At 35.3% G+C, this 27,858-nt stretch overlaps 2 protein-coding genes across 4 annotated transcripts in view; one reads left to right on the top strand and one right to left on the bottom strand.

Annotated features, from left to right (window-relative positions):
* The window catches only part of chif (DBF4-CDC7 kinase regulatory subunit chiffon), a 32,778-nt gene extending 13,648 nt beyond the window's left edge, over positions 1-19,130 (bottom strand). Inside the window, exons 1-2 of one of the 2 annotated variants that reach the window (XM_089099268.1) lie at positions 19,022-19,130; positions 4,371-4,513 (exon numbers count right to left, since the gene is read on the bottom strand). The gene's annotated coding sequence lies outside the window, so the exon portion shown is untranslated. The remainder of the gene's footprint in view (positions 1-4,370; positions 4,514-19,021) is intronic. The other variant, XM_089099269.1, reaches the window with a different exon arrangement.
* Positions 19,131-19,192: 62 nt separating this feature from the next.
* LOC148945538 (cleavage stimulation factor subunit 1-like) overlaps positions 19,193-27,858 on the top strand; it is a 60,254-nt gene continuing 51,588 nt past the window's right edge. Inside the window, exon 1 of one of the 2 annotated variants that reach the window (XM_089099565.1) lies at positions 19,193-19,286. In XM_089099565.1, coding sequence (XP_088955691.1) covers positions 19,225-19,286 — 62 coding nt within the window. In that variant the 5' untranslated portion in view covers positions 19,193-19,224. Of the gene's footprint in view, positions 19,362-27,858 lie in introns of both variants that reach the window. The other variant, XM_089099566.1, reaches the window with a different exon arrangement.

Genomic DNA, 27,858 nt, shown 5'->3' with positions numbered 1-27,858 from the left:
TACACACAGAGACACACTGATTTATTATTTTGAACCTACAAGTTGTTTTTGATGAAGTATACAGTGGTATTTGGAAAGTAGTGCCTGATTTAGCATTGCAAAGTATAAACGAAATAGACAACCAATGACTTCATTTTTCTAATCTGAAAGTCTGCGTATTCCTAAAATTTGGGTTGCTTAGACGGGTTAGACTAGGCTTATAAACAAATGTAGGCTTATAAGCCACCTAGGCTTATACAACTAGGCTTATAAGCCAGTACTAATCTAAATTGTTTCTTCAAGCATTATACAAATTTTTCTTTTTTTTTCTACTGTAATCAGGATGCTGTCACTTTGTTCTACCTATTGCATTTTATCCTCTCTTTCAATCTCAATTTCCTTCCTCTCTCTGCATCATTCGTTACAATCCCACTCCATTTCTCCTAATCCACCTTATTACTTATTTTTTCATTTGATGGGATGGATAATTTGTATTTGTAGATGGACGTACTGAAATGTAGAGACTATTTTTTTTTGGTCTGGAACTTATTATTGTTCTTTGGTTTGAATTAAGGGCTTTTTGTCTCACAAAATTTAGACCTGTTCTTTTTTTTCTGATGTCAGAGGGTGATTAGAACATCAGTTGCCTTCTGAAACAGATGATCTGGGTAATATACTCTTGTCTCTAGACAATCGAATACTTCAACTTCATTCTTGCACAGGTTCTGCTCCACTAGATTTTTGAAGGCAAAAGATAACTGTTTGGGAGGCCACATGAATTATGCAGATTATATACCGTAGATGTCCTTTATACTTCAAATAGCTAATGCCACCCTCAAAGAGGTCATGGCCTAAAATTTCATTGGTAGTATCGCATAGTCAGCAAAAAGTGGATGAGGGGGAGGATTTAGGCCAGTTCCATTTCCTGAGATTTTATCACAAAAAGGAGCATTAGCTTTAGAGGAAGACAGGGTATATTTGATTGACTAGATTTATTAATAAAATCAGAAAATACATACACATATTTCCGTACTGCCAACATGCCATAGGCAATAAACAGTAAATATGGGAATTTAAGAACAGAAATCTCAGGAACCCCCAGAAATACAGAAATTTGGTATATCTAAGGTAATACGGAATTTTGGTATACCTAAGTGTATCTATTGGAAATCTTATATTAAAAGGCAGTAGACAACGATAGAGAGGTGGTTTTCTCAAATAGCCCACATGTTTATTGAAATTCAACTATTTCGAATTGTTTTGAGATTTCTTTTGACAGCATTGGAGACAAGCTTAATTGGTAGATATAATAAATGATAGCCAAAATTATCTTGCTTTCTTAAGAGGCTACAGCCTAGCGAAAAAATAAGCAAGCACACATTTATGTGCTTAGTATGTTGTTTTTCGATGTAATTTAAGAAATATTTTTTTTCCGTTGAGAAAGGTTCCCGGATGTGGGGCCGAAATATTCGGAGTGTGTTTGTTTAATCAGGTGTTTATATTGTTGTAATTTTTCACTGCTTTATCAAAATTAAAACCCAGTTTTTGTTGCTTAATTTTTCGTAAATGGAAAAGCAGTGTGGTCTAAGAAATTATCTACAGCCGAGCAGTTTTAAGGCGGGTCATCCTTTAAATCTTAGGGTGGATTTGAGGGGTATTGAAATTTGACTGATGGGTATTCATAATCAATGGGTATTCCAAGCAATAATGGTAACCATCTTGGCACATAAATTAAATCGTTTTTCAGCAGCAGCTATATCCAGGAAAACGTGCAGTAGAGGTAATCAATTACTACATTTTTGAACACTGAAAACAGGAGAGATGGTCTTTATAGCCTTGAGTCATTAGTTAGGCAACTCCTATTTACCCGGCTGATTGACCATATTTTAAGATAATTTCTTAAACCACATTGGCTTGACATCACATAAAGAAAGAAAAACGAGCAAAAATGGGGTTTTTATAGGCCAAATGAAGATACTGAAAAAACAAAGCGAATATTTTGAAAGGACAAACGCCTCTCTTCTTCAGCGCGAAACGAAACGATGTATCAATAAAAGCCAAAAATTAAAAGAATTAAAACCAAATACCTAACAGCCATAAAATTGATTTATTCGCCAATATCCGCGATTTTCACAGAATTCAGAAAAAATATGACCCGCCATCGACGGATACTAGCGAACAACTGACACAGGAAAGGAATAAATTCATTCACTCGAAAAAAAAACAAACCAGCAATTAAATAAGTTGGAAAACTATGTCATTTGATTTTGGATTTTCATTATCGCATTTCTTGCAGACACCCTTTGAGACCTAAGGGGTTGTTCACGTGTTTGATTAGATGACTGGGAAATCAAACACGTGAACAACCCCTTAGGTCTCAAAGGGTGTCTGCAAGAAATGCCTTAATTAAAATCCGAAATCAAATGACATAGTTTTCCAACTTATTTAATTGCTGGTTCGTTTTGTTTTTCGAGTGAATGAATTGTTTCCTTTCCTTTGTCAGTTGTTCGCTAGTATCCGTCGATGGCAGTTCATGTTTTTTTGGATTTCGTGCAAATCGCGGATATTGGCGAATAACTCGCTTTTATGGTTGTTAGGTAGTTGGTTTTAATTCTTTTAATTTTTGGTTTTTATTGATACATCGTTTCGTTTCGCGCTGAAGAAGAGAGGCGTTTGTCCTTTCAAAATATTCGCTTTGTTTTTTCAGTATCTTCATTTGGCCTATAAAAACCCCATTTTTGCTCGTTTGTCTTACCATATTTCAAACAGTAGGCTGTACGAAAAGTGTGGTTCAATCCCTCTTTCTAATGCTACAGTGAGACAAAAGTTGAGATGGCTAGGGCATGTTCTGTGGATGAAGGATGACAGATTGCCAAAGATTGTCCTTTTCGGCCGACCGTGTACGGCAAAACGGAAAGCAAGTCTTCCTCGTCTGGGGTGGGAGGACGTCAACAAGACAGATTTAAAGGAAATGGGAACTTCCTGGGAGGGTGTAAAAAGGGAGGCTTTGAATAGATTGGGATGGAGGAGGAGCGTGCGTAGCTGTGTTGGCCTCAGGCGGCTTGGTGCTGCAGTGAGTTGTTAATACTAGTAGTAGTATTTAACGTATTGTTATGAAGTTAAAAGCATGTGAGTTTTTGAACCAATCATATAGTGACTAGAAATTATTACAATCTATCTTGGTGAAGTATTTTTTTTAGAACAAGCCAATCTAGTGACAGTAAAATCCTAATAGCATTTGCAAAAATTGTTACTGGAAAAAATGTTTGTTTAATACTGCTGAAAATAACAGGGTAGTCAACTATATAAGTGAACATTTCTCTTTAGAAGAAAATATATAAAACGTTATCCCTTGCAACCAAAAAAATTTCATCATTTGCCCAGGATTCCTTAAATTTAACCTTTTGGACAAATTTACTATAACTAGGGGACAGGAGGAATTTGAACTCTGATCTGTATTAAGAGCCCCTGTCCTCTCTGTCAAGATAAAAAAAGATGCCCGAAAATGCACCCCCTCCTCAGAAAAAATGCGCTAATATCCTTACAAGGACTGAGCCCTTGAGGATTGAACAGAAGGGCAACAGCGCAAAAGATGAATCCACTAAAAATCCCTTACAATTTTTTTGAAACCCAATTTGGAAGGTACAAAACCCATTATATTTAGTATCAAAATGCACTCTTTTAAGCATCAGACGTCAGGCACATTTACAGGAATTTAATTTAGGAATGGAGGAGATGGCAAACTTTTAAAACTTGTTTTTTATTTAATTTATTATGGAAGAAATTAACCTAAAATGAACACAAATTACGATGAACAATGAAGTAGAACTTACAACATAAATTACAAGAAACAGTTGTGGTTGTGGCACACACCCTTCAAATCCACTCAAGGCTAGAGTGTCATTTGCACTATACTGATGACTAAATAGATTACTAGATTAAGGTTTTAGTTTGGCCAATACATATGAAAGGAATGGGTTTTAATGATTTTCTTACAAATGGTAAAACGAATTTAAATGTTTTTTTTAGATGGATAAATATAATTGCCACAAAAACCTGATAGTTACTACACTTAATATCAGTTCTGTTAAAGTTCAAATGACGATCTAGCTTTTAGGGCACTGTAAGTGGGTGGTGATCCAAATCCAAAAAAGTAGGGCAAAACCTAAAAAGGTAAAGAGTGGACGGCAAATTTTAGGAGACGGCAAAATTAAAACGGAAAACGAATAACACATGACAATTGCGGGAAATGACTCTGTTGTTAGTAACTGTAGTGAAGGTTTCCCCAGATGTATATGCCAATTAGGTCCCGAATCCCTCTGACTCATTTGACACCCATACTTTAACTATGGCTTTCAACACCAATATGTATAAATGCAGAAAATATTTACCTGTATAAACCAAATTATCTGGATTTCCCAGGGCGAGCCTACTCCTAGGAAGGTATTCCAGATATTTGTTTTCATAAGTAAAATGTAGAAACAGGGCAGGGTTATTTGTCTCCTTTTCTCTGTGGCAACATTTTTATTGTGATCTATAATAGAAAATATAATATTAGAAAAGGAACAGCTAAAAGGTTCCAAAATTTAAGTTCACAGGGATTACAATAATCACTCTTATTATCCAAAACCCTATTCACTAGCTTTCAGCTTATTTTAAATCCTGCACTTATATTCTACTTAATATAATTAGTTAGTGTCTATAACTCAGTCAATCATTAAACTGAAAAGAGCCTTAGGATGTAACAAAACCCGGTGGCAGATCTAAAACAAACTCTCAGGAGAGGGGGAGGGAGGGGGTAATGTGACAAGGGCACCAATGAGCAAAATCTTGGGGGGGGGAATGTGACGCTGCTAATAATCGGCCAAATTGACAAATTTATTTTTAAAAAAGATGAAAAAATATCTTGGGGGGGGGGGGGTCACGGATCCGCCAGTAATAAAACCAGTCCCTGCAACATAAATGCAAGTAAGTATTTAGAAGACCATGTTGTTATAACCCAAAAGTTTTTTAATCAGATATTTGAATTGCTTTAAAAAAAATGGTTATCTCAAAATTTGTATCAATGGATTTGGGGAAAAAGGGCCACGGGGGGGGGAGGCTAGTTGCCCTCAGATCTCTTTTGACTCTTAAAAAGTGAACTAGAACTTTCAATTTCCAATCAAATGAGCTCTCTCCAAAGTTTATACAAGCATCCCTTCTACAAAAACCATGTATGCCCCCAGAGCCTAACTTACGACGCCGGCCTCCAGGCCCTGGGGGTAGCGTCGACACCGGAGTTTTTCTTATCTGACCTTTGAACTATTTTTAAAAAACGGCTATCTCAAAATTCTTATCGGATGGGTTTGGGGAAAAAAGGGCGTGGGGGGAGGGGGGCTAGTTGCTATCGGATCTCTTTTGACTCTTAAAAAGTGAACTAGAACTTTCAATTTCCAATCAAATGAGCTCTCTCTGAACTTTATAAGAGAATCCCTTCCATAAGAACCATATATCCCCCAGGGCATAACTTACAACGCCTGCACCTGGGCCCTGGAGGGTTGTGTTGACACTAGAGTTTTTCTTATCTGAGCTTTGAACTATTTTTAACAAATTGGATATCTCAAAATTTTTATCAGATGAGTTTGGAGAATAAAGGGTGGGGGGCGGGGCTATCTACAGTTGGTTGCCTTGTCTACACTTGTACTTTAGGGTGGGTAACACCAGTTGATCCTTGAAGCTCATCTCCTTAACCCCTACCTGGAATTTTCCTTGTGACAGAATTGAGAAAAATTTACCAATCCTCAAAACGATTCCATTCTAAATTTTCAAACAAACATAGGAATACTGCTGTTTACTATGCAAATATTCCCTTTATTTCTCAGATTAATATAAGCTAAAGTAAATAGTAAAAGAGACTCAGTCTCTTTGATCCTGCTGTACAGAGATGAGACTTGGCCCTCAACTTCAGCCTATTCACTGCTGTCCTCATACTCTTCAATTCAAGTGGCCCAAAAGAACTCAGGGAATCCAATAGACAGACTTTTTCAGCAATGACCACCAGCAAGGTATGACTTCCCAGCAGGCTGCCCAGCAGATACTTCACTGGTGTGGACACTTTCTGCACCTATCAGCCAACACTCTGTCTCGGATTCTTTGTCTTTTACCCAATCAGCAGCAGTTGGAAGCGTCCAAGAGGAAGGCCGAAGTTCTGATGGAAAAACGCTTGGGAAATTCTGCTGCCAGATGCAGAGGACCTTGTTGCCGACTGCCCCACGTCAAGAAGGCTGACGACGCTCTCAACAACACCCTGTCATGAGGACAAAGTAAGTAAGCAATTTAAACAGTTAGCTACTTTTTCTCTTTAGATGGGGTAATTCTGTCGAAAGCTTCATGATTTTATGCCTTTCCAGACATTTGTGATACAAAAATTCAATGTAGTCTATGTTAATTCAAGTCAAATGGCAATTTTATCATTTATTTTAGGATGTAAAACTTATTATATAAGCCTTTCAGTTTTTTCTAGGTTGCATTTATTACATAGCTTAGAAAGTTCAACCTCTTGAGCTACAAATTAGAGTTAAATAATACATAATTTTTTCTGGCTGAGTTTTGATTTCATTCCTTTAAAATATATGTTGCAAACAGAAATGAGACTTAGGGACCTTCTAAACATAGAATATAGAAAAACCAAGTGTTAAGTATGGCAGTGATGAACTTATATATATGACACTACATATGTACGAGTAAACCACCATAGTAAATACAGGGAATGGGATCCCTTACTCATAGTCATTATGTTAGGACAATATATGTTACAACATGTATTATAATGTATGTCTCAGATATGAATTGAATTATTAAGTTAAAACTATCAGGGCATGACAAGAGGATTTTGAATTAACCAAAAAGGCCCTATTTGAATACTGCTACTGCTGCTAATACAACTATTGCCATCAATACTACACTACTACTACTCCTAGTGCTCCTACCACTAGTAGCCTACAATTGCCAATACTAATTTATTAAAGCAAAACTCTCAGGGAATGATAAGGGCAGTGTTGACCTAGATCATGGGTTGGCAACTTTTTGTTGTAAAAGGGTCAAAATTTTACGTTGGGACATGAAGCGGGCCGCACTTATGTCACACGTCATTACACTGTAGTGTAGTATTGTAGGTATACTACAATAATTAGAGTACATCTACAATATTTATATAAAAATATTTTAGGTATAAAAAAACCCTTAATGTATATTTTTACTACATTTATTGTGGTTAATACAATCAATGGGATTCTTGTTGTTGCATTTGACTTTCAAGTTGTTTTTTTTAAGTTAACTTGCATTTTTGTAGTAGAGACATATAATATTGCGTCTAAATGTATGTCCAATAATCGAGAACAGTGATTATCTACAAATATCCACTGCGAAGTGGTTTTCGAAAATATCCATCTTACGTGAGATCTTTGTGATATCAGCAAATCGGTTTTCAAACTCAGTTTGAAGTTGTATTAATCCACTATTCATTTTAGTATTTCACTATTTCACTTTTCGTTGTACCTCTCTGAGGATGTTGCCTTGCACACTATCATCTGACCCCTCTCCCTAAACACTTAAATGGGAAACATGAACTGTGGTCGCAGAATCTTTGTCACATTTGTATATGTTACTTCTAGAACTGATGCTTCTGAAGCTTTTCTAGAACTGACTTTGGGTTTGAGAAGAACTGCTTAATGTTGACCCTGTTAAAGCTTGTTGCTAGACCCAAGGTTGTGGGTTCAGGCTTACGTAGTCAGAGTTGTGAATTTTGAGCTCGAAAACCTACCAGTACGTCTATCCCTGCCTCTTTGGCATTGGTCCAGTTCTGAGGGATTGTCTTGTTGTTTGGTATAGGCAAGTAGTGAATGCAGTCAAAGTCATATACACTGGCAATTGTAGTTACAATTAGTTGGGGTCGCAGTTGCAATCAGTCACATTCACAAGTAATTGCAGATGCAAGTAGTCACAAATTCAAACAGTTAAAAGCAGTCACAGTTTGAAATTTTAGGGCAGGTGGAGAGGGATAACTGATAAATATTTGTCAATACATAAGGTTGCAACACAATGGGGGTTAGAGAGCCCTATTGAGTCCCAAAGATTATGTAGATTTTCAACCTATATATTTGAATATTTTCCCCTGTACCCATCAATCCAAAGCATTATAGTACAACCATTATAACAAATTGTTGCAAAATTTTATCAAAACATATAACTAGTAAGCCAAAATTGTTACAGAGAAAACAAAAGATTTAAAACACTCGTTTCTTAACCAATGATAAAGGCTATGTCAATTAAAACAAACAGAAATTAATTAAAAAAACTTTTTCAACAACAGAAGTCTTTCAAAGAGAAGTAAAAAGCTATATTAAACTAAATACAAGCAGAAATAGAGCAAAATATTTTTTAAATGTAAAACTAACATAAATCATTATCAGTAAGTAAATTAAACCCAAAGTGAACAGAAACCACAATAAATAACCAAGTCAAAAACAAAATATATTTTTAACATTTTCTGTTTTTTTTTATTATCCAAAATAATTAAGGCTTTCAAAAATGAATATTAGTATATATATTGAACTATTAACCCACATTCATTATTTTTTTTTCTAGAAATCTTTGTTATGATGGTGATTTTCTTCCCCCTTTTTTGATGTTACAAGAAATAAAAACACATAGCTTGAAACATAGATTGTCTTCTGTAAAGCATAAATTATTTTCTAGTCTTTAGAAGGCACCAGGGGAGGTAGCCCTACCCCTCTTTGTGGTAGTTTCTGTTCATTTTGAGTTTGACTTGGTTATTAATTGTAATTTCTGTTTCTTTTAGGTTTCATTATTTGTCAATGGTGATTTATGGCAGTTTTATGCTTGAAAAATTAACTAACTTTATTTCTGCTCATCTTCAGTTTAACATAGCTCTTTAATTTTCTTTGAAAAACTTCTTTTGTGTGAATTTACCTGACAAATAGCCCACGACATCAAGTTGAAATTTTCAAACAATGTTGAGGAAACATTGAACTATATATAAAGACACTATGTGCATCTATGTTATCAAAAACGCATATCTGCAATATTTCGGGAAGAGGTAAGGGCATCAAGTGAAAACTTTTGTACAATATTGTGGAGGATTCAAGCCAAATCAAAAGACATTATGTGCATTGAGGTTGTCAAAATGGTGCATCTGCAATACCTCAGGAATGGCTTAGGATCTTATGCTAAAACTTTCAGGGAATATTGAACTAAATCCTAAGACACTGTGTGCATCTAGGATGTCAAATTGCATATCTGCAGTATATCAGCAACAGCTATGGTGTCAAAATGAAGCTTTCTGTAAATATTGAGGGAAGTTGAACATAAGTCAAAATATACTAAGAATGCTATGGTTGTTAAAATGGCACATCTGAAATAATCCAAGAGTAGCTAAGAGTATTATGCTGAGACTTTCAGGGAAAGTTGAGGGGGATGCTGAACTAAATAAAAAAGCAATCTGTGTATCCAGGTTGTCAAAAGAGTCTATCTCCAATACGTCAAGAACAGCTGAGGCTATTGAGTTGAATCTTTAGGAAATGTTGAACCAAATCCAAAAAACTATGTGCATTCAGGTTGTCAAATGGGCATTTCTACCATATCATAAGAACAGCTAAGGGTATTAAATTGTAACTTTTTAGGAGATGTTGAACTAAATCAAAAGAAACCATATGCATCCAGGTTATCAAATGGGCATATCTACCATAGGCTATCTTAGGAACAGCTGAAAGTATCAAATTGAAGCATTTTAGGAGATGTTGAACTAAACCAAATGAAACTATGTACATTTATGTTGTTAAGAGCATATCTACTATATCTCAAGTATGGTTAAGGGATTAAATTACAAGCTCTAGGGGCCCAGCTGAAACTGGAAGAGGGAATACTGGAAGTGGAGATCAAGTATATTGTAGATTTTGACTTGGGGGACCAAGGGTCATCAAGGACAAAAATTGATTGGAAAAAAAATGCAGTTTTTTTTGTATGTTGATCCACTTAAAATTTCAGGCCAAGAAGACACTTCAATTAGAGTTTCAAAACCAAGGTAACCTCAACTAAAAATAAATCTGAAACATTGATTCTTGGTGTCCTCTTTTTTTTCCAACAAAAAGTCAGAACTGATTTTAATAAATGAGCTCAAGATGCATTTATTTGAACAAACAAGGAATTAAAACAAAATACAACATAATAAGAGTCTCATAATGAAATATTCAATCAATATTTGTCTATACTCAAGAATATAATATGATGGGGGCCTGGAGGGTTTTAACCCCATAGTAGGTTAAAATTATGCTAATTTTCAAGCAATTTATTTGAATAATATTGCTTCATTCCAGCTATCCTGACTTCCATAGTACAACTAAACTATTTTTAAAATGTACTACAATTTCTTGTCTAAAATATAAACATCAAACCAAAAACTTTGTCCCTAAGAGAAGAAAACAAAAAAAGCTTATCAACTTTGTCTATTATATTAACCCCAAATATTTAAGACTACCATCACTACCTTGCTACTATCACTGGAAATGGAAGATATAGGATTCATCCTATTGCCAGCAAGTGTGATTTAAGGCAATACACATTTTTTCAAAATTGGGAACCTGTTGTCTGTGTTTAGGGAGGATACAATTTAATCAAAATATTTGTCCAAGATTAGGTAACGTAAGAAGATTAGGCACTGGACAGTGTCTATTTTTGCTAGGATCTTACCCTAACAAAATGTCTTTAAACAATCAACATCATGGTCTAACTGGTTTATGACAGTGTATACTTCCAATACTTTTTGGTTCAATTTGGAAGAGACCAAAAAACACATTCACATTCCTTTAAAACTTCCTTGAATAGACTGCTTACTTGATTGTATGCAACATGTTTTGCAAAATATTGACCATTTATAACATAGCCCTGCTCATTTAGACAACATTACAAATAATTTCTTTGTTTTAGAGAGCAGACAGGAGCAGTCCTGGCTATAGTTAGCCTGCTACTACTAACAACTTACTGCTGCACCAAGCTACCTGGGGCCAATGCAGCTACACACTTCTCCATCCCAATGCATTCAAAGCCACCCTCTTTACATCCTCCCAAGAAGTTGACCACTGTCCTTAAATTTTTTCTTACAGCAACTTCCCACCCATTAAGGGATATTCTCCTTTCCCTTTGGTTGTAGATGGATAAACAACAAGGATGATCTTTGGAAATTTCTCATTCTTTATCCATAGAACATGTCTAATTCATCTTTCTCTCATTATAACCATAGAGAGCAGGATTGAACCACATTTTTCATACAGCTTACTGTTTAAAATACAGTCAGTCAGTCAGGTACCCTAAACAATCTGTAGACAATTTGTTTAGAAAAAATCTGGTGAATCCTCCTCCATCTTTTGGAGCTTCCAATGTTCTAATCTTGGTTCTTAGAATTATCTTCCAACTATTCCAAACTTTTTTCAACTGTGAAAAAAACATCATTGGCTATTCTACTTTGAACATCTTCTCTGTACCAACCAACCTATAGCCTAATAAAACTACATAGTCAAGAGAAGCTATTCATTTGATCAATATTCTCATTGCCCATCATCATCTCTTTACTTTCACTCACTGCTAGTCCTAGCATCTTAGTCTTCTTAACATTACTCTTCAAACCTATTCTTGCACTTGCACTATTCTTGCATTGTCCTTTTTGGCCAACTGTCTAGGGCTAAACAGAAAGCAGGTTGTCCTCATCTGGGGTGGGAGGACTTCATAAAGACAGATTTAAAGGAAATGGGAACTTCCTGGGAGGGTATAAAAAGGGAGGCTTTGAATAGATTGGGATGGAGGAGTGTGTGTAGCTGTGTTGGCCTCAGGCGGCTTGGTGCTGTGGTGAGTTGCTAGTAGTAGTATTCTTGCATGCTGAACTCTCAACACAACCAAAAATTCATTCATTTTGCAACCAACTTAATCTAGGATGCTTAAATCATCAGAATGGCCTAATCCTTAGAGAATTTTACTTCTCCAATTGATTTGGTGTTCTCTCATTGCCTATGGCGTGCTCCTTAGGAGTAAGTTCATTTAAATGGGAATAGAACACAACCCTGCTTAACTTCTGATTCAATATGAAACCAGCAACTAGCCTGATTTCCTACCTTACCTACAACAATGTTATTCTTTACATAGCTCTAATCACTTTAATGTATTTATCTGGTACAGGTTACCATACAAGGAAAGGACCTTCACTAAAGCTCCTCTATCAGTTGAATCACATGCTTCCTCATGATCTATGAAACTGAGGACTAAAGGGGCTTGATGACACAGGCAGTTGTCAATTATTCATCTAAGAGTGAAAATTTGGTTGATGCATCCTATACCTTTCCTAAAATAACACTGTTCTTCTCTTAAAACTTTATCTACAAGCATCTCTAAGTCTAAAAAAGTATCATTATACTAAGTAATTTGCTTCTTACAGAAACTAAGTTAATGTCTCTATTATTGCTGCAATCACTCTTATCACCTTTCTTCCAAAGCACTGTAATTAAAGTTTCCAAAAATCTCAAGGTACTTATTCTTTTTCAAAAACCATATTCATAATCTCCAGTAATTTGTCTTTGAATTCATAGCCAACATATCCCAAAAAGCTTATTTACCACACTATCAGCACTTAACTCTTTCCTTCTCACTAATTATGACCTTATTCCCCCTTTAGCTAGGACAAGTCCAAATTGATGGTTCCCTCTCAATTTTGAACAAGCCAGTACAATCTTTTCTACTGAGCTGTCTGGCTGCATCTTCAGCAATTTTATCCATGACCTCCACTTCACACCTACGTAATTCATATTTTAATGACTCTTCCACTTTCTTTACAATCCTTTAATTTTCATATTATCTATCACTCAAATGATTCTTGTACATGCCCCTCTATTAAAGATAGAGCATTTTCAATAATACTCCTAGCTGTGTTTCTAACTTTCTTCCCAAAGACACCATCAGCAACTTCACAGACTATTTCCCAAAACTTATTCCATCCATATTTTGTATTGTCATAAATTTTAGACTCTCCACTTTAGTATTCAACTGCTCCTGGAAGATTTTGTTCAAATTCACATCCTGGAGTCTACCAATGTCTTTACTTTTAACATCAATAACAGCACTTCTATATCCCTAGTACTTTGTATCATCCTGCTAGGCTTTGATTTACAGTAGTATAATCAATGAGGTTAGCTCTCTTACCATCATGTGAATATCATGTTAGTTTATGGGCCATTTTATGAACAAATACAGTAAAGATTATAACAAGATTGTTATAGCTACAAAATTGCAACAGTCAGTAACCAGTACTAATTTCTTTTGCTACATCAAATTTACCTAGGCTAGGATACTATCTATCCCTATTTCTACCAGTCTGGGTATTAAAATCCCCTAATAAAAATACCATGCTTCTACCTGAGATCCTTTTTTTTTGTTCCTGTAGCTGTAAGTAAAGCTCAAACTGAGTCATTACAATCTCCATCAGTCAGTTCTACACAGGCATATAGTACTATGACTGATACCCTGCACATTTTAGTCATAAAATGAGCAACTAGCATTCTATTATTAATACCTTCCCAACCTAAACAAGCTTTAGTAGCTTCCTTATTCATCATGAGCCCTATTCTCTGCCTTTGCACCCCATCTTTCCTGACTGAGTAAATAGATCCTGTATAAATGAATTTCATGTTAACAAACCCCTGGAATATGAGTTTCTGAAACTCCTAAGAGGTCCACTTTGAAGAATCTAAGTTTGTCTGTCAAAATGTCAATACAAAAGTTATTTTTTAACATTTCAAGTTGCAATTTTCATATTATTTCCATCATTAGAAGTATTATGGCCCCAGGAAAAGTTATGGTCCTAGAACCAGTGCAGTACAGGGACTAACACATCTTCTTGTCTACATGAAGTGCTTAAGCTGGCCTAGAATCAGACAGCAAAAAGTCCCTGGAGCCTCCAATAATGGAGGTTTTGTGCAATCCTGGGTGCATCTTGTTCACTGCATTATTCTCCACACTTGGTGATGCTCTTCTATCAATACAAGTCAAATTCCTGCATAAACAATCTCAAGTTCATTACCTTTAAGTCATTATATATTAATGCCTACAAATATTATGCTACTGTAGGGAGGCAACCCATAATAGATAGCTTAGCTAGGAAGGGAGTTTTCAATCTAAAACAGGCCAAACCCACAAGAATGATCCAAAAATCAGAATCCAATCCAAAAGCTGTGTCATTTACTGGACTATAATTTCCTCAATGGTTACCACTCCTCAAAGTCACCCATGAGTTCTGTGAGCAGTTATGGTTTCAGTTAAAAAAACTTGTGAAACATCCACACTGATGCCATGCAACCAAGATTTCCATGTCAGGGGTGGAGAAAGGAGCTTAGGATAGTGTAGACCCCAAACTACCTCAAACACTGCTCTGACCTTTTATACCAAGCCTATCCTTGTCAAGGCATTTTGTCAGGTTTATTACAATTAAAAAAAAATGTTTGAAAAGTGGCCAATCTTCTGAAAAGTGGCAAAAAGTATGATATAAAAATCCAGGTAACTCTAGAAATCTACAGTATAGAAATTATCTGAATGTAATCAAGTAAGAGTTTTGTTACTAGTTTCCACAACAACAGTTAGATCTATGTTATACCACATAAAAAGTGGATTACTTCACCATTGGATTTGTCAGAATTTAATAATAAGTATGTGATGAATAAAATGTTTTTACTATAAACATTTTTAAATGCACTGATAGTCAACAGTGAGCCTAACTACAGACACAGACTTTAAGCTTCAGCATAAACTTGGAAAATGGTGTCTAATCTCTGACAAAGGGTCTTAAAGTTAGAAAAAGTATCTAAATCACAGATAGGCTCTATTGAGGTTGCAATGGTAGGTGTAAGCTAGTAAGAAATCATACATTAAATCTAAGGCAAGTATTGCAAAGCAAAACAATTGTATTTAAATAGACTAGGATGTAGCCTTCACCTAGATAGGGAGGGCACAACTGCTCTTGTCCATCTCTATATAATAAAAATAATAATAATAATTTAATTATCCACAATTTATAAAAACAATTATGCTGGGGTAAAACAAAAGAAAAAAAGAAATCAACTTCTACATAAGCTGTCCCCAAACCAAAGGCACAACATTTAAATGAACACAGGTGCTAAAACAGTGCCTCATTAGTCTAACTTTGAGCACAAAACAATCCCAAATACTAGCCCATCATTTATATGGCCCTGGAAAACTGTATTTGATCTTCCAGTTACAAATTCAAATCACACTTGAAAATTTACAGCAAAAATTTTGCCCATAGCCTACAAAATATGGTATTTTTGCTGTAGTGCCTAATTTTATTAGCTATTGTGGTAAATATGCAAATAACTCCATAACTGACATAGGGACAAGGTAAATGTACTCTTTTTATGTTCTTTCAAAACATAATAATCATTTCATGTGCACATGCACCCCCCCCCCCGAATGGTCCCACATACAGCCCTAGGATAAAGGTTTATACAAATTTATAAAAACAACAACACAATTCTTACTTTATAATATGCAGCATGTTTTTATAAATCACAATTACTATACTCCCTTCCATTGTTATTTACATTCACAAATCATTTCTAAATAATATTTGACATCCAGTACATCTGAAACTCTTTTATAATCAGATATAGTGTACTGGGTGTATTCCCCCTTCCCCCTGCAGACAAAAATCAACAATGAAATTGCTCAGAGATGACAGGCTGGGACTAAGAAGTACAAGTAATTACATCCTGTGGAATTGGTCTTGTGCTGACAACTATAGTACATGATACCAGTTCAACCCTTGCAATCAAGAATGCATCCAGTAAGCATACATCATAAGATTTTCCCATCTGAAGTACCTTTAAGGGGATATTTTTTATTTAATGAAAATAGCATGGAGTCAAACTCTAAGTTAGAATCAAGCAAATTTGAAATTGACAGATCTCCTTATTACTTTTTTTTCAATTTATTTTAAAGACATGGGATCAAACCCCAAGTCAGAAGCACAAAAACTTTAAGATAAACAGGACACTTTAATTTGAACAAACAAGGAAATTAATTTTTCTAACCTTCATTTCACCCTGCTATGATAAATCTACACCAGAGCCCCACAAACACAAAAATAAGAATTAAGAGAATCAGAATATAAAAGAAGGAACAGAACCCCTCATATATGGAATTATCTGGGCATCAAAATGCACTCTTTGAAACATCTCTCCCTGCCTACAAGAGGACCCACCACCCCTGCCTACCCCTCCTTTGTAAGAGCTGATGCACACTTACACATAATTGTGCATAATTTCATGAAATATAAATAAGACAAATCAGTTTAACTAAATGAAGCTTTAAAATGAATGTCTGGAACTTTTCTACAATAAGAAGGAGTGCATCACCATAGATACCCCTTATTCAGGCTTATTTGAAGCAAAGGAAGATGAGAGATTAATTCTTACCCCTTCCTATATTTATCTAAGGACTATTAAAGAATTAAACAATCTGGGCATTAAAATTCACTCTTTGAGGCATCTTTCCCAGTCTATCTCTGTCTACAGAATGACCCACTGCCTCTGCTTTATAATAGCTGATGTACGCTTACACATCACAATATCTGATTCTATGTTAAGGGAAGCACATCAGTTTATCTAAATGAAACTTTTAAAATCAATATCAGAAGATTTTTAAGCAAAAAGAAGGGAGGTATCACCCTGTATTGTCCTTATTCAGGCTTAGTCTAAATAAACAAAATTAAGAAATTAATTCCTACCCTACATAATTTCATGAAGAATAAAGTGAATTAACATAGTTAAACATAGCATTAAGATAAATGTCAACATTAATCATTCCCCTTGATTGGACTATGTGACTTTTCAGGAACAAATGTCCTAGTATGCAGGACATTATTAAGGCATAGTAATACAAGTTCACCCCCTGCAATCAAGGATGCATCCACATACATCAGAAGTTTTTCCCATCTGAAGTACCTTTAAGGGGCATTTTTTTTTATTTAAGTAAAATAAAAAATTTATCTAAATAATTTTTTGGTGAAATTTGGTTTTTAATTTTTCTTTAATTAAAAAAAAACTTTACAAAATTTGTTTATATTCATTTTTACAAGTTGGAAAAATGTTTGTTTTTTTTTTTCGGGGGGGGGGGAGGGCAATTCTGAATATTTTCCTAAAGATCCTAACTATTAAGGAAAACAAGGTTTAATAGGGTTGGGTTTTGGAAGATTCTAGGATATCTAGCTGATTTACCAGCAAATTTATATAGGGAGAGGTCATGTATGTAATCAAGGAATGGTTGTTGTGTTGCACCATCTTCATGGTAACCAAATCCTTCTTTTCATGATATTAGTGAGAAATTAAAGTCCCCAGCTATGAGCAGATTACCTTTATCTGATTTACTGACTGTTTGAAAATGACCTGCTATAGCTTGTTCTGTATCAAGAGTACAGAAGCCACTGTGATACTGGCCTAAGCTGCTCCTTATATATGATTCATTGACAAATTATATGTATTTTAGAATACAAGTGGAGTATTTCAGAATCCCTTCTGTTCTTCATTGTTTTATTTGTTTTAATTGCTTTCACTGTACAATTTTATGAGAGGGATTTTCTGCAGGAGTATATGCTTGAACCTTAGATGTTGGTTTTGACAGGTGATAGCCCTACTTTACAAAGAAAACAAAGGATTGACAATGGAAAACAAAAGAGAAATGTATCAATTATTAGGACAAAACATGATCTAACATGATCAAAACATGTTATTAGGACAAAACATGATCATAGCCTCCATGAGAGGAGGCTGGTTTGCATTTGTAAGAGGAATAATTATTATATTTAGAAACAACATAAAATTAAGGCATTGAGTGAGCTAATGTGTTTGCCTTGACTCTGTGGCAGCAATGGAATTCAGTAAATACTTACCAAATCATATTACTGAGTTACAAATAAAGTGAATATACCACCCAATGCCTCTTTTTATGCTCTTTACAAACATAATAATCATTTTTGTCAGAAAGGAATTTTAGCCCCCACCCCTATAAATACCAATTCAGGGTATATATTTGCGCATTAGGGGGGTTGGAGAAAGTTTAAACTTACCTCTCATTTAGATTAGAAATAAAATTACATCTACCCCCTTTTTGTGCAAATATTTACCCTGAATTGGTTTATATAGGGATGGGGGCTAAAATTCATTTCCAACAAAAATGATTATTATGTTTGTAAATAGCATAAAAAAGGGCATTAAGTGGTATATTCACTTTAGTTGTAACTCAATAGGCTAATATGATTTGGTTAATATTACCTGGAATTCTATATAAATTTATACTACTGTTATTGTAATTAGATTGAGTGTCTATACAAGACTTAGCCTATCAAATTGTCAATGGACCAAAAAGCCCAAGATCAGGCTACCTGTAAAAATTCCTTAAAAGGCTCAGAATACTGAACACAAGCACTAGAGAAGTCAAGATGATATGATTTGGATCTAGAAAATCTCTCAGAACTATTCTTACCTTCCACCTGTCTCATGCTACTAGCCTATGACTGGCTACTCAAAGAAGCTCCAAGAGCAAACCAGTTCAAGCCTACAAGTCTGTCCTGTTTTCTTCTCAGTGCCAACAAATAAAACCCTATTTAAAAAAAAAAAACATTTGAGCAGGTACTAGGCCTAGTGAGGAATTCAAGACTGGAATTGACACATACTGGTCAATTAGATAGGCTAATTCATTCTCTAAACCTAGGCCTACCTGCAAGAAATCAAGTTTCTTAAGCCTCAACTTGGATTTATTGTACAAGTTATGCTTCCTAGGCTAATATGGCTGGATACAGGGTCTGTATTTACTTTCTTCAATCAGGCCTAGATCAAAAAGCAATAAATTAGGCCTGGGCTACTGTTTCAAAGCTTAGGTGATGCCATAAAGGCTGTTTCCTTTAATAATAGAAACGACATGTTAATCAATTAACCTTTTAAAAGACTGAGCAATCAAACCATTAAAATATAGGCTACACCAATGTAAATATTCAAATATAAGCTAGTTTAAAAGCTTTTGTTTTGTTTTGATCTTCATTATCTTGGTTTCTTCTATAAATGGATTCAATAATCATTTCTTCAGTTATCTGAAACGTAAACTTTCGAATTCTTTGCATGCATAGTTCTATCTCAAAAAATGCATCCAGACAGTAAAAAAGATTTGAAGATAAGAGAAGATTTATATAGACTTATAATAAGGTACTTGCTATGTATGTATTTCTGGTCAAAGTGTAGATTATTGGGTTTTGCCATCTTGGGAAGCTCTCATTCTAGGTGAGTAAACTGTAGCTTAGGCTATGCTTGAGAATTGTTTTACAGCCTAATTTGGAGCCTAGGAAAGTGTTTTCAAACATGCTTCTCAGCTCATTCCTTACAAGACAATAATTTCAACCTAAAATATTTACCTTAATTTTGGGTTTTTGTCCCTTTTACATTGGTTCTGGGCTAGTTTTTAAAAGTGCAATTCCTATTATTTAAGCAGGATTTTAAGCTAGGCTATGTTTCATTAAGTCTTTTATTGGTAAATATCTACCAAATCATACTATTGACTTATGCATAAAGTGAATAGGCCTAGCCTAGCCTATACCAATTGATGCCTTTTTTATGCTGATTATGAATATAATAATCATTTCTATCAGAAATGAATTTCAGCCCCCCCTCTATGCCAATCCAGGGTATATATTTCTACATTAGGGGGGGGGGGGGGGGGGCGCAAATTTTTTTTCTGATGAAAATGGGAGTTAAGTTTAAACTTTACCCCCCCCCCCTAATGTAGAAATATATACCCTGAATTGGCATATATAGGGGGGGGGGGGCTAAGATTCATTCCCAATAAAAATTATTATTATATTCATAATCAGCATAAAAAAAGGCATCAAGTGGTATATTCACTTTATGTATAAGTCAATAATATGATTTGGTAGATATTTACCCTTTTATTTACTAATTTTAAGAAACAAATTTTGGGTAAAAATCTTTAAGGAAAATGAAAGGAAAGGGGTTAAGTTAGGAAAATGAAACTTTAAGGGATGGGTCTACAGGCTAAAGTATGTCCCCGGAATCAACGATACTTTAAAGCCCAGCTCCCACTAGCGCCCAAGAACCAAAAACATTTACTTTAGCGCCCAAGAACCCATAGCGCCCACAGCTCCCAACTTGAAAGATAAAGAAAAGCATACCCAAGCATCAACTTATAAAACTAGGTATTAAGCTATTTTACCTTTAGTGCAGCGAATTCTTCTTTCTTCTTTAAATAGCGATTTAAAAAATTATCCTAACAATTTTGTAAATCACAGATGGGGCTGGCATGCATAAAAAAATTCTACTAGTCACAAAGATTGGAGTCAGCCAACCAATGTGTCGGCAAAGGGTACTTGACAAAGAGAGATCATATCAAGTTACAAGAGGGGAAATTCGGCTTCTGTCGGCAAAACATATTTCGCAGAGACATATCAAGTTACAGGAGAGATCAACTTTAAGTTCTTTCTGGGCGTTCAGAAATATTTCAAATATATCTTTCATTTTTGGGTTCTGATGAATAAAAAATTCTTGTATTACATGCATGAGGGCGTTAGCTTTGTTTGGGCTTATGATGCCCCATACAGTGTTTTTAGTAAGTGAAAAACAATATCCCTAGGATTTGTCATAGAATAGAACGTGTGCCCCATTGCTACAGCTCTTTGTGACTTTCTTATTTAACAAAACCAGTCTTTTTAGTGCCAAGGTTATAAAATTCTATCTTTAAGGCAAAAAAATGAGAAAAAGGTTCCTATTCATCTCAAAACGTGGAGTGCTATCTTCAGACTGATGAAACATTTAAAATGAGCTGTCACTCACCACAATTCGGAGAAAAAACTCAATGAGTCAGTACAGAGGCGATTTTTGGGGATTAAACCATATCTGCTTGACTAGTGCCTCATTTGAAAGCCCTTTTTCTCTAATTCATAATAGATATGTCATACCATGCTTGAAGTCCCATTTAAAAGTAATTGAAAATATATATTTTTAATGACAGTTGGGTGTTGCTCTTGGACTTATTGGGCCACATACAGTGTTTTATTAAGTGATCATGTCCCTAGTAAAAATAGGATGGGGCTCCTACAACAGGGTAGTCGTTGTAGCAGTAGAAGTAGTGTTATGAGTAGGTAGTAGTATTATCAAGCGGTAGGCCTACAGAGTACCTTTTTGTTAGTTCAACATATCTGAAAGTTCCAATATAATGCTCAAAGTGGTTACCAAGGAATTGCTAATATGCCCTTTTACAAAAGTATTTTAATTCAAGAAAATTGATCATTGCAATAAAATATATTAAATACAGGTATAAAGTATACCCATATATAAAATATATTATATATATATTTATATATATATATATATATATATATATATATATATATATATATATATATATATATATATATATATATATATATATATATATATGCAAGGCGGAATCAAAGTTGTCATTTTTATTTTTGAATCTCAGGGACTATTCTATTGAGATTTTGTGTTCATGCAAACGTTCACCAAGTTGTTAATGGGTTCTACCTGTGTAGAATTTCCCACATGAACACAGGACTCTGTAGACACTACCATGGGCGCCCATTAAGGTGGGAGCAAGGGAGGGTATATATATATATATATATATATATATATATATATATATATATATATATATAAAATATATTAAATACAGGTATAAAGTATACCCATATATAATATATATATATATATATATATATATATATATATATATATATATATATATATATATATATATATATATATATATATATTTATAGTAGATATTGAAGTTGTCTCCTCAAAAAGGACCAAATGTGTAAGATTTTTAAAGATATGCAGGGCCTAGGTGGAATCAAAGTTATCATTTTTGAATCTCTGGGACTATTCTATTAAAATTTTGTGTTCATGCAAACGTTCACCAAGTTGTTGATGGGTTCTACCTGTGTAAAATTTCCCACATGAACACGGGACTCTGTAGACACTACCATGGGCGCCCATTAAAGTGGGGGCAAGGGAGGGTGGAGGGCACCTGCCCCCCCCCCTGGCTGAATGACGGTGTCATATATCTGTATTAATTTAAAAAACTTTCCACAGATTACGTTTTCAAAGAAAAGTAAAGAGCTCTATTACACCAAAAATGGGCAGAAATAAAGTCAAATAATCTTCCAAGCATAAAACTATCACAAATCACTATCAACAATTAAATGAGACTCAAAACAAACAGAAATTATAATAAATTGACGGGTCAAACTCAAAACGAGCAAAATTAACATTACTAGGACTGACAACCCCCATGCCTTCTCAAGACCAGAACATAACTTAGGCTTTACTGAAAAAAAAAGAAATAATGACAGTGGATTGTCAGTTTAATTTACCTATACTGATATTTATTCCTTAAAATAAAAAATGGGTAAAAAAGGCGAGTAAAAAAAGTTTTTTACTTATTTAAGTAAAAAAAGTTGAAAACATTTAAAAATTTTTTTTTTTCAGTAAAGCACTAATTATGTTCTGGTCTTGAAAAGGCATGGGGGCTATCTTCCCTACTCAGGTTAGTTTTTGCTCGTTTCGAGTTTCACTCGGTTATTTGATTTAATTTTTGTTCATTCTGGGTCTCATTTATTTGCTGATAGTGATTTGTGGCAGTTTTATGCTTGGAAGATTATTTGACTTTATTTCTGCACTTTTTTGGCATAATGGAGCTCTTTGCTTTTTTTTGAAAAGCTTGTTTTGTAGGAAAAGTTTTTTTAGATGAATTTCTGTTCGTTTTTTATTAACAAAGTCTTTTTCATAAAAAAAAATATTTTACATCTTTTCGTTTTTTTTCTAGAGACATCAAAATTTTGGCATAATTGTTGGGATTTACATGCCCAGTAATAATAAAGACAAAGTTGCTGAATTGTTCTACTATGGTTAATAAAATAGTTGTCTCAAAATTTTGACTAGATTTGTTTGGGAAATAAATCAGCTTGAGAGACGGGTTGATTTCCCTCCAATCTCTTTTTACTCTTAGAAAGGACCCAAGATTTTTTAATTTTGAATTGAATTAGCTCCTTTAAATTTTCAATGATAATTTTTCAAAGTTTCAAAAATATTTCTAGCTATTATAAAGTGGTGCTGCCTATGATATTGCTTATATGCATTTTGAAAACATGCATGTATACACTTTTTGTGTTTAATTGGAATGCCCTCTAAACACTTCATAGAAGTTTCACCTTAATACTCTAAGCGTCATTAGTTACAGCAACTGCAGTTGTAGTACTAAAAGTATACACATAGTGCTTTCTGGCTAGTTCAAAATCCCCCACAACTTAGTCTTAAAGATCTGACTTAATAATATAAATTGTTCTTGGTATAATGCTTTGTCACCTTTTTGAAGGTTCACATGTTAATAGTTTGTTTTTATTTTGTTCAACGTCCGCCTATATATTTCTTATATATTTTTACTGAATACATCGTTATATTGTGGTTAGACTAATGGCAGAACAATGACTTCCTCACACTTTCGATCACATATGTTAGGGGACAAGAGTCTATCAGGGAGAGGGGGGGGGGGGCTATTTTTTCACCATCATGCTTGACTCTTAAAATGAAAATAGAATTATGCATTTCCAATCAAATCAGCCTCCTCTAAAGTTAACAAGACCACCTCTTCATAAACACCTTACATCCCCGGGGCATCACTTACAACCCTTATCCCCATACTTTGGGGGGTTGTGTCAACCCCAAAGACCGTGTTATGAGATCTTTGGACTATTTTTGAACAAATGGCTATATTAGAATTTCTATTGGATGCATTGCGAGAAAATATGACGTGGGGTGGGGCATAGCTACCTTTCAATGAATTTGACTCTCAAAAATGGCTCTTCGATATTCGATTCTCAACTAAATGAGCCTATTCTAAAGTATATTTGACCCCTGTTTCCGAAAAAACCTTAAATGCCCTCGGAGCAAACCTTACGACCCTAGCCCTGAGGACCATGAGGGGTTCTCATCCTCAAAGACATAATTTCTGGACTTTTAAACTACGTCAAACAAAATAACTATCTCGAGATTTTGACTGGAAGTGTTTTGGGAAATGATGGGCGTGGGGGGTGGTTGCCCTTCAATCACTTTTGATTATTAAACAAGGTACTAGCCTTTTTAACTACCAACCGAGTAAGCCATTTTTAAAGTTTCTACAACAAAAAATGGCCTTCTTAAAATAACTATGAGTATGTGTTTCTGGAAAATATGACGTGTGTGTGGGGGGGGGGGCGGGGCTATTTGCCTTCTTTGACTCTTAAAAAGAGCACTATAACTTCTGATTACCAATCCAATGAGCCCTCTTTGAATTTTATACGACCACCGTTTCTATAAAAACCTTATGTGCCCCCGGGGCGTAACTTACAACCTTTGACCTAAGGGCTATATGGGGGGGGGGTTATCTTCAAAGACATAATTTCTGGACCTTTTAACTACACTGAACAAAATGGCTATCTCAAAAATGATGATTGAATATGTTTGGGAAATGATTGGTTTATGGGAGGGGGCTGGATGACCTTCAATCACTTTTGACAGTTAAATAGGCGAGTAGAACTTCTGATTACCAATCAAATGAGCCCCCTTCCTATAAATAACCTTATATCTCAAAATGGCAAAACCTTACAACCCTTGCTCTGAGGGTTGTGGGGGAGGGAGGGTGTCATTCTCAAAGTCATAATTTACAGGCCTTAACCCTCCCCGGAACAAAATGGTTATGTCAAAACTTTGACTGAAGGTGTCTGCGGAAGTTGTTGTTGTGAGAGAGGGGAACGTGCGGCCCTCACCTAACTCTTTTGAAGTTCCTATGCCATTTTTTTCTATAGTAAGTGCCCTGGTTAAAAAAAACACAATATATTGTGCCCACATCACTCTTCACTTAGGCAGCGCTATCGAATACTTCTAGTTGTAGCCAAGGCCAGGGGCATTGCTAGCAATTTTCCTTTAGAGGGGGGGGGGTGACGAAACTGTGCTGACAGAAATCAACATTGCACATACGAATTTCTCAAAAAAAAAGAAAAGAAAAAAGGCATGGATCATTTAACGTTTCTCTTTAATAATAGCAAGCAAATGGTTTGAAAACAGAGATCTCTGCTGCGATGTGGCGAAAATTTCGACAACATAACTGTAACAGTTTGCCTAGGCATTTTTCTATTCTGTGCATTTTTGTTTTCCCCTCCAAAATTGACCCCCCCCTCTCCTGACCGCAAACATGGGAGACGAACGGGCCGCTGAGACTTACCCTTGAAGCAGATCACGCTGTATTTTCGATTCCGAGTATTTTTGTTTTCCCACCAAAACTGACCCCCCCTCCCCTACCCTCAGAAATGGGGGAAGGAAGGGCCTCTGAGTCTTCCCCTTGAGGCAGAACACAGTTATTTTTGATTCTGAGTATTTTTGGTTTTCCCTCCAAAATTGAACCACCCCCTCCTAAAATTGACCCCCCATCTCCCCTGCCCTCAGAAATGGGGGAAGGAGTGGCTGCTGAGCCCACCCCTTGAGGCAGATCACGCTTTATTTTTGATTCTGAGCATTTTTGGTTATCCCTCCAAAATTACCCATCCCCCCTCAGAAATGGGAGAAGGAGGGGTCTCAGAGCCTTCCCCTTGAAGCAGACCACATTTATTTTTGATTGTTCAATTTATTTTTATTGTCAGTATAATTTTATTTTTAACTTGGGCGCCAGATTCAAAGGTAAATATAAACCTGTGCTGAAACCGGATCTAGCTTCCAGGATCAAAGCTTTGATACTTTAGCTTCTCAGCTTCCAGAGTCCAAGCACCCAGGATCAAAAAAGAGCTTTAGACTAAAAAAACTGATTGAACCATCTTTTATAAATAAAAAAAAAAGACAAGCCTAACTACAATAATTCTTACTTATATTTTCGGCCAAATAAGTATTCAAATAATCAATTTATTGTCAGTGTAATTTTATTTTTGACTTGGGCGCCAGATTAAAAGGTAAATATTAACCTTTGTTGAAACCGGATCTAGCTTCCAGGATCAAAGCAACATTTACTTTAGCGCCCAAGAACCCATAGCGCCCACAGCTCCCAACTTGGAAGATAAATACAAGCACACCCAAGTATCAATTCATCTTTCTTCTTCTTCTTCTATTTAACAGCAGGCGGGCTTTTCAGTAACACTATTTAGCCCTTTTCCTTTTGCTTCACTCTGTGGGCTACAGAGCTACTGGCTTCATCTTCCTTCTTCGAGTTTGATAGTGGGATTTCATAAAACCAAATATTAAGTTCTTCTTCTTCTTCTTCTATTTAACAGCAGGCGTAAGTTATTTAGTTTAACAGCAGGCGTAAGTTATCAGGCGTAAAGGTAAGTTATTTTACCTTTGGTACAGCAAATTCTTCTTTCTTCTTTAAATAGCGATTTTTACTGGAGGCAAAGAAGAAAAAGCGCAAGGAACTCACGAACTCGCAAAATCCCATGCGATCTGGTGTTTATTTACCTTTGAATCTGGCGCCCAAGTTAAAAATAAAATTATACTGACAATAAATTGATTATTTGAATACTTATTTGGCTGAAAATATAAGTATGAATTATTTTTCACTTGCTAAAAACACTGTATAGGGCATTATAAGCCCAAGCAAGACCAACGCCCGCATGCATGTAATACAAGCATTTTTAATTTATCAGAACCCAAAAATGAATGACATATTTGAAATATTTCTGAACACCCAGAAAGAACCCAAAGTTGATCTCTCCTGTAACTTGATATGTCTCTGTAAAATGTGTTTGCCGACAGAAGCCAAATATCATATCTAAAGTTAGCAAATCACAGATGGTGTGGGTATACACAAAAGAATTCTACTGAGGGGGAGCCGGATTTCCCGCCATTATTTCGTAACAATCAGAAATCGAATAAAAAAACATTTTTTTTACATTTTTCCATCTTTTTTAAATCCAAGTACTAGAATGGATTTAAAAAAGAAACTTGAGTTTCTTTTTAAACTTAAAATTCAGAATATAAAAAATTTTCTCTGGCATGGAATCGAACCCGGATCTCCCGCCTTACAGTCAGGAAAAGCAACCATTGTACCGCAGAGACACGTACAGACTTATTATTTTAGCGTCCAGTATCTATTTTTGACGCAAGCAAATCCCCACAAAACTTGATATTTGGTTTTGGGAAAAGAGGGATGGAAGAATCGGATTGAGCTTAAAATTTGAGGATAAGCTCCCAGGCTCAAAGTCCAAAGCTGTTTTTTGATCATGGGTGCTTGGACTCAGGAAGCTGAGGAGCTAAAGTATCGAAGCTTTGATCCTGGAAGCTAGATCTAGTTTCAGCTAAGGTTTATATTTACATTTGAATCTGGCGCCCAAGTTAAAGGTAAAGTTATACTGACAATAAATTGGTTATTTGAATACTTATTTGGCCGGAAATATAAGTATGAATTATTTTTCACTTAATAAAAACACTGTATAGGGCATCATAAGCCCAAGCAAGGCCAACGCCCGCATGCATGTAATACAAGTATTTTTAATTTATCAGAACCCAAAAATGAATGACATATTTGAAATATTTCTGAACGCCCAGAAAGAACCCAAAGTTGATCTCTCCTGTAACTTGATATGTCTCTGCGAAATGTGTTTGCCGACAGAAACCAAATATCATATCTAAAGTTAGCAAATCACAGATGGTGTGGGTATACAAAAAAGAATTATACTGAGGGGGAGCGCGGATTTCCGGCCATTATTCTACAACAATCAGAAAT

Source organism: Artemia sp. Qi Xiang Cuo, chromosome 13 (assembly GCF_049724085.1).
Source record: "Artemia sp. Qi Xiang Cuo chromosome 13, ASM4972408v1, whole genome shotgun sequence".
NCBI classification, from domain to species: domain Eukaryota; kingdom Metazoa; phylum Arthropoda; class Branchiopoda; order Anostraca; family Artemiidae; genus Artemia; species Artemia sp. Qi Xiang Cuo.
This window is presented reverse-complemented; position numbering and strand designations above follow the sequence as displayed.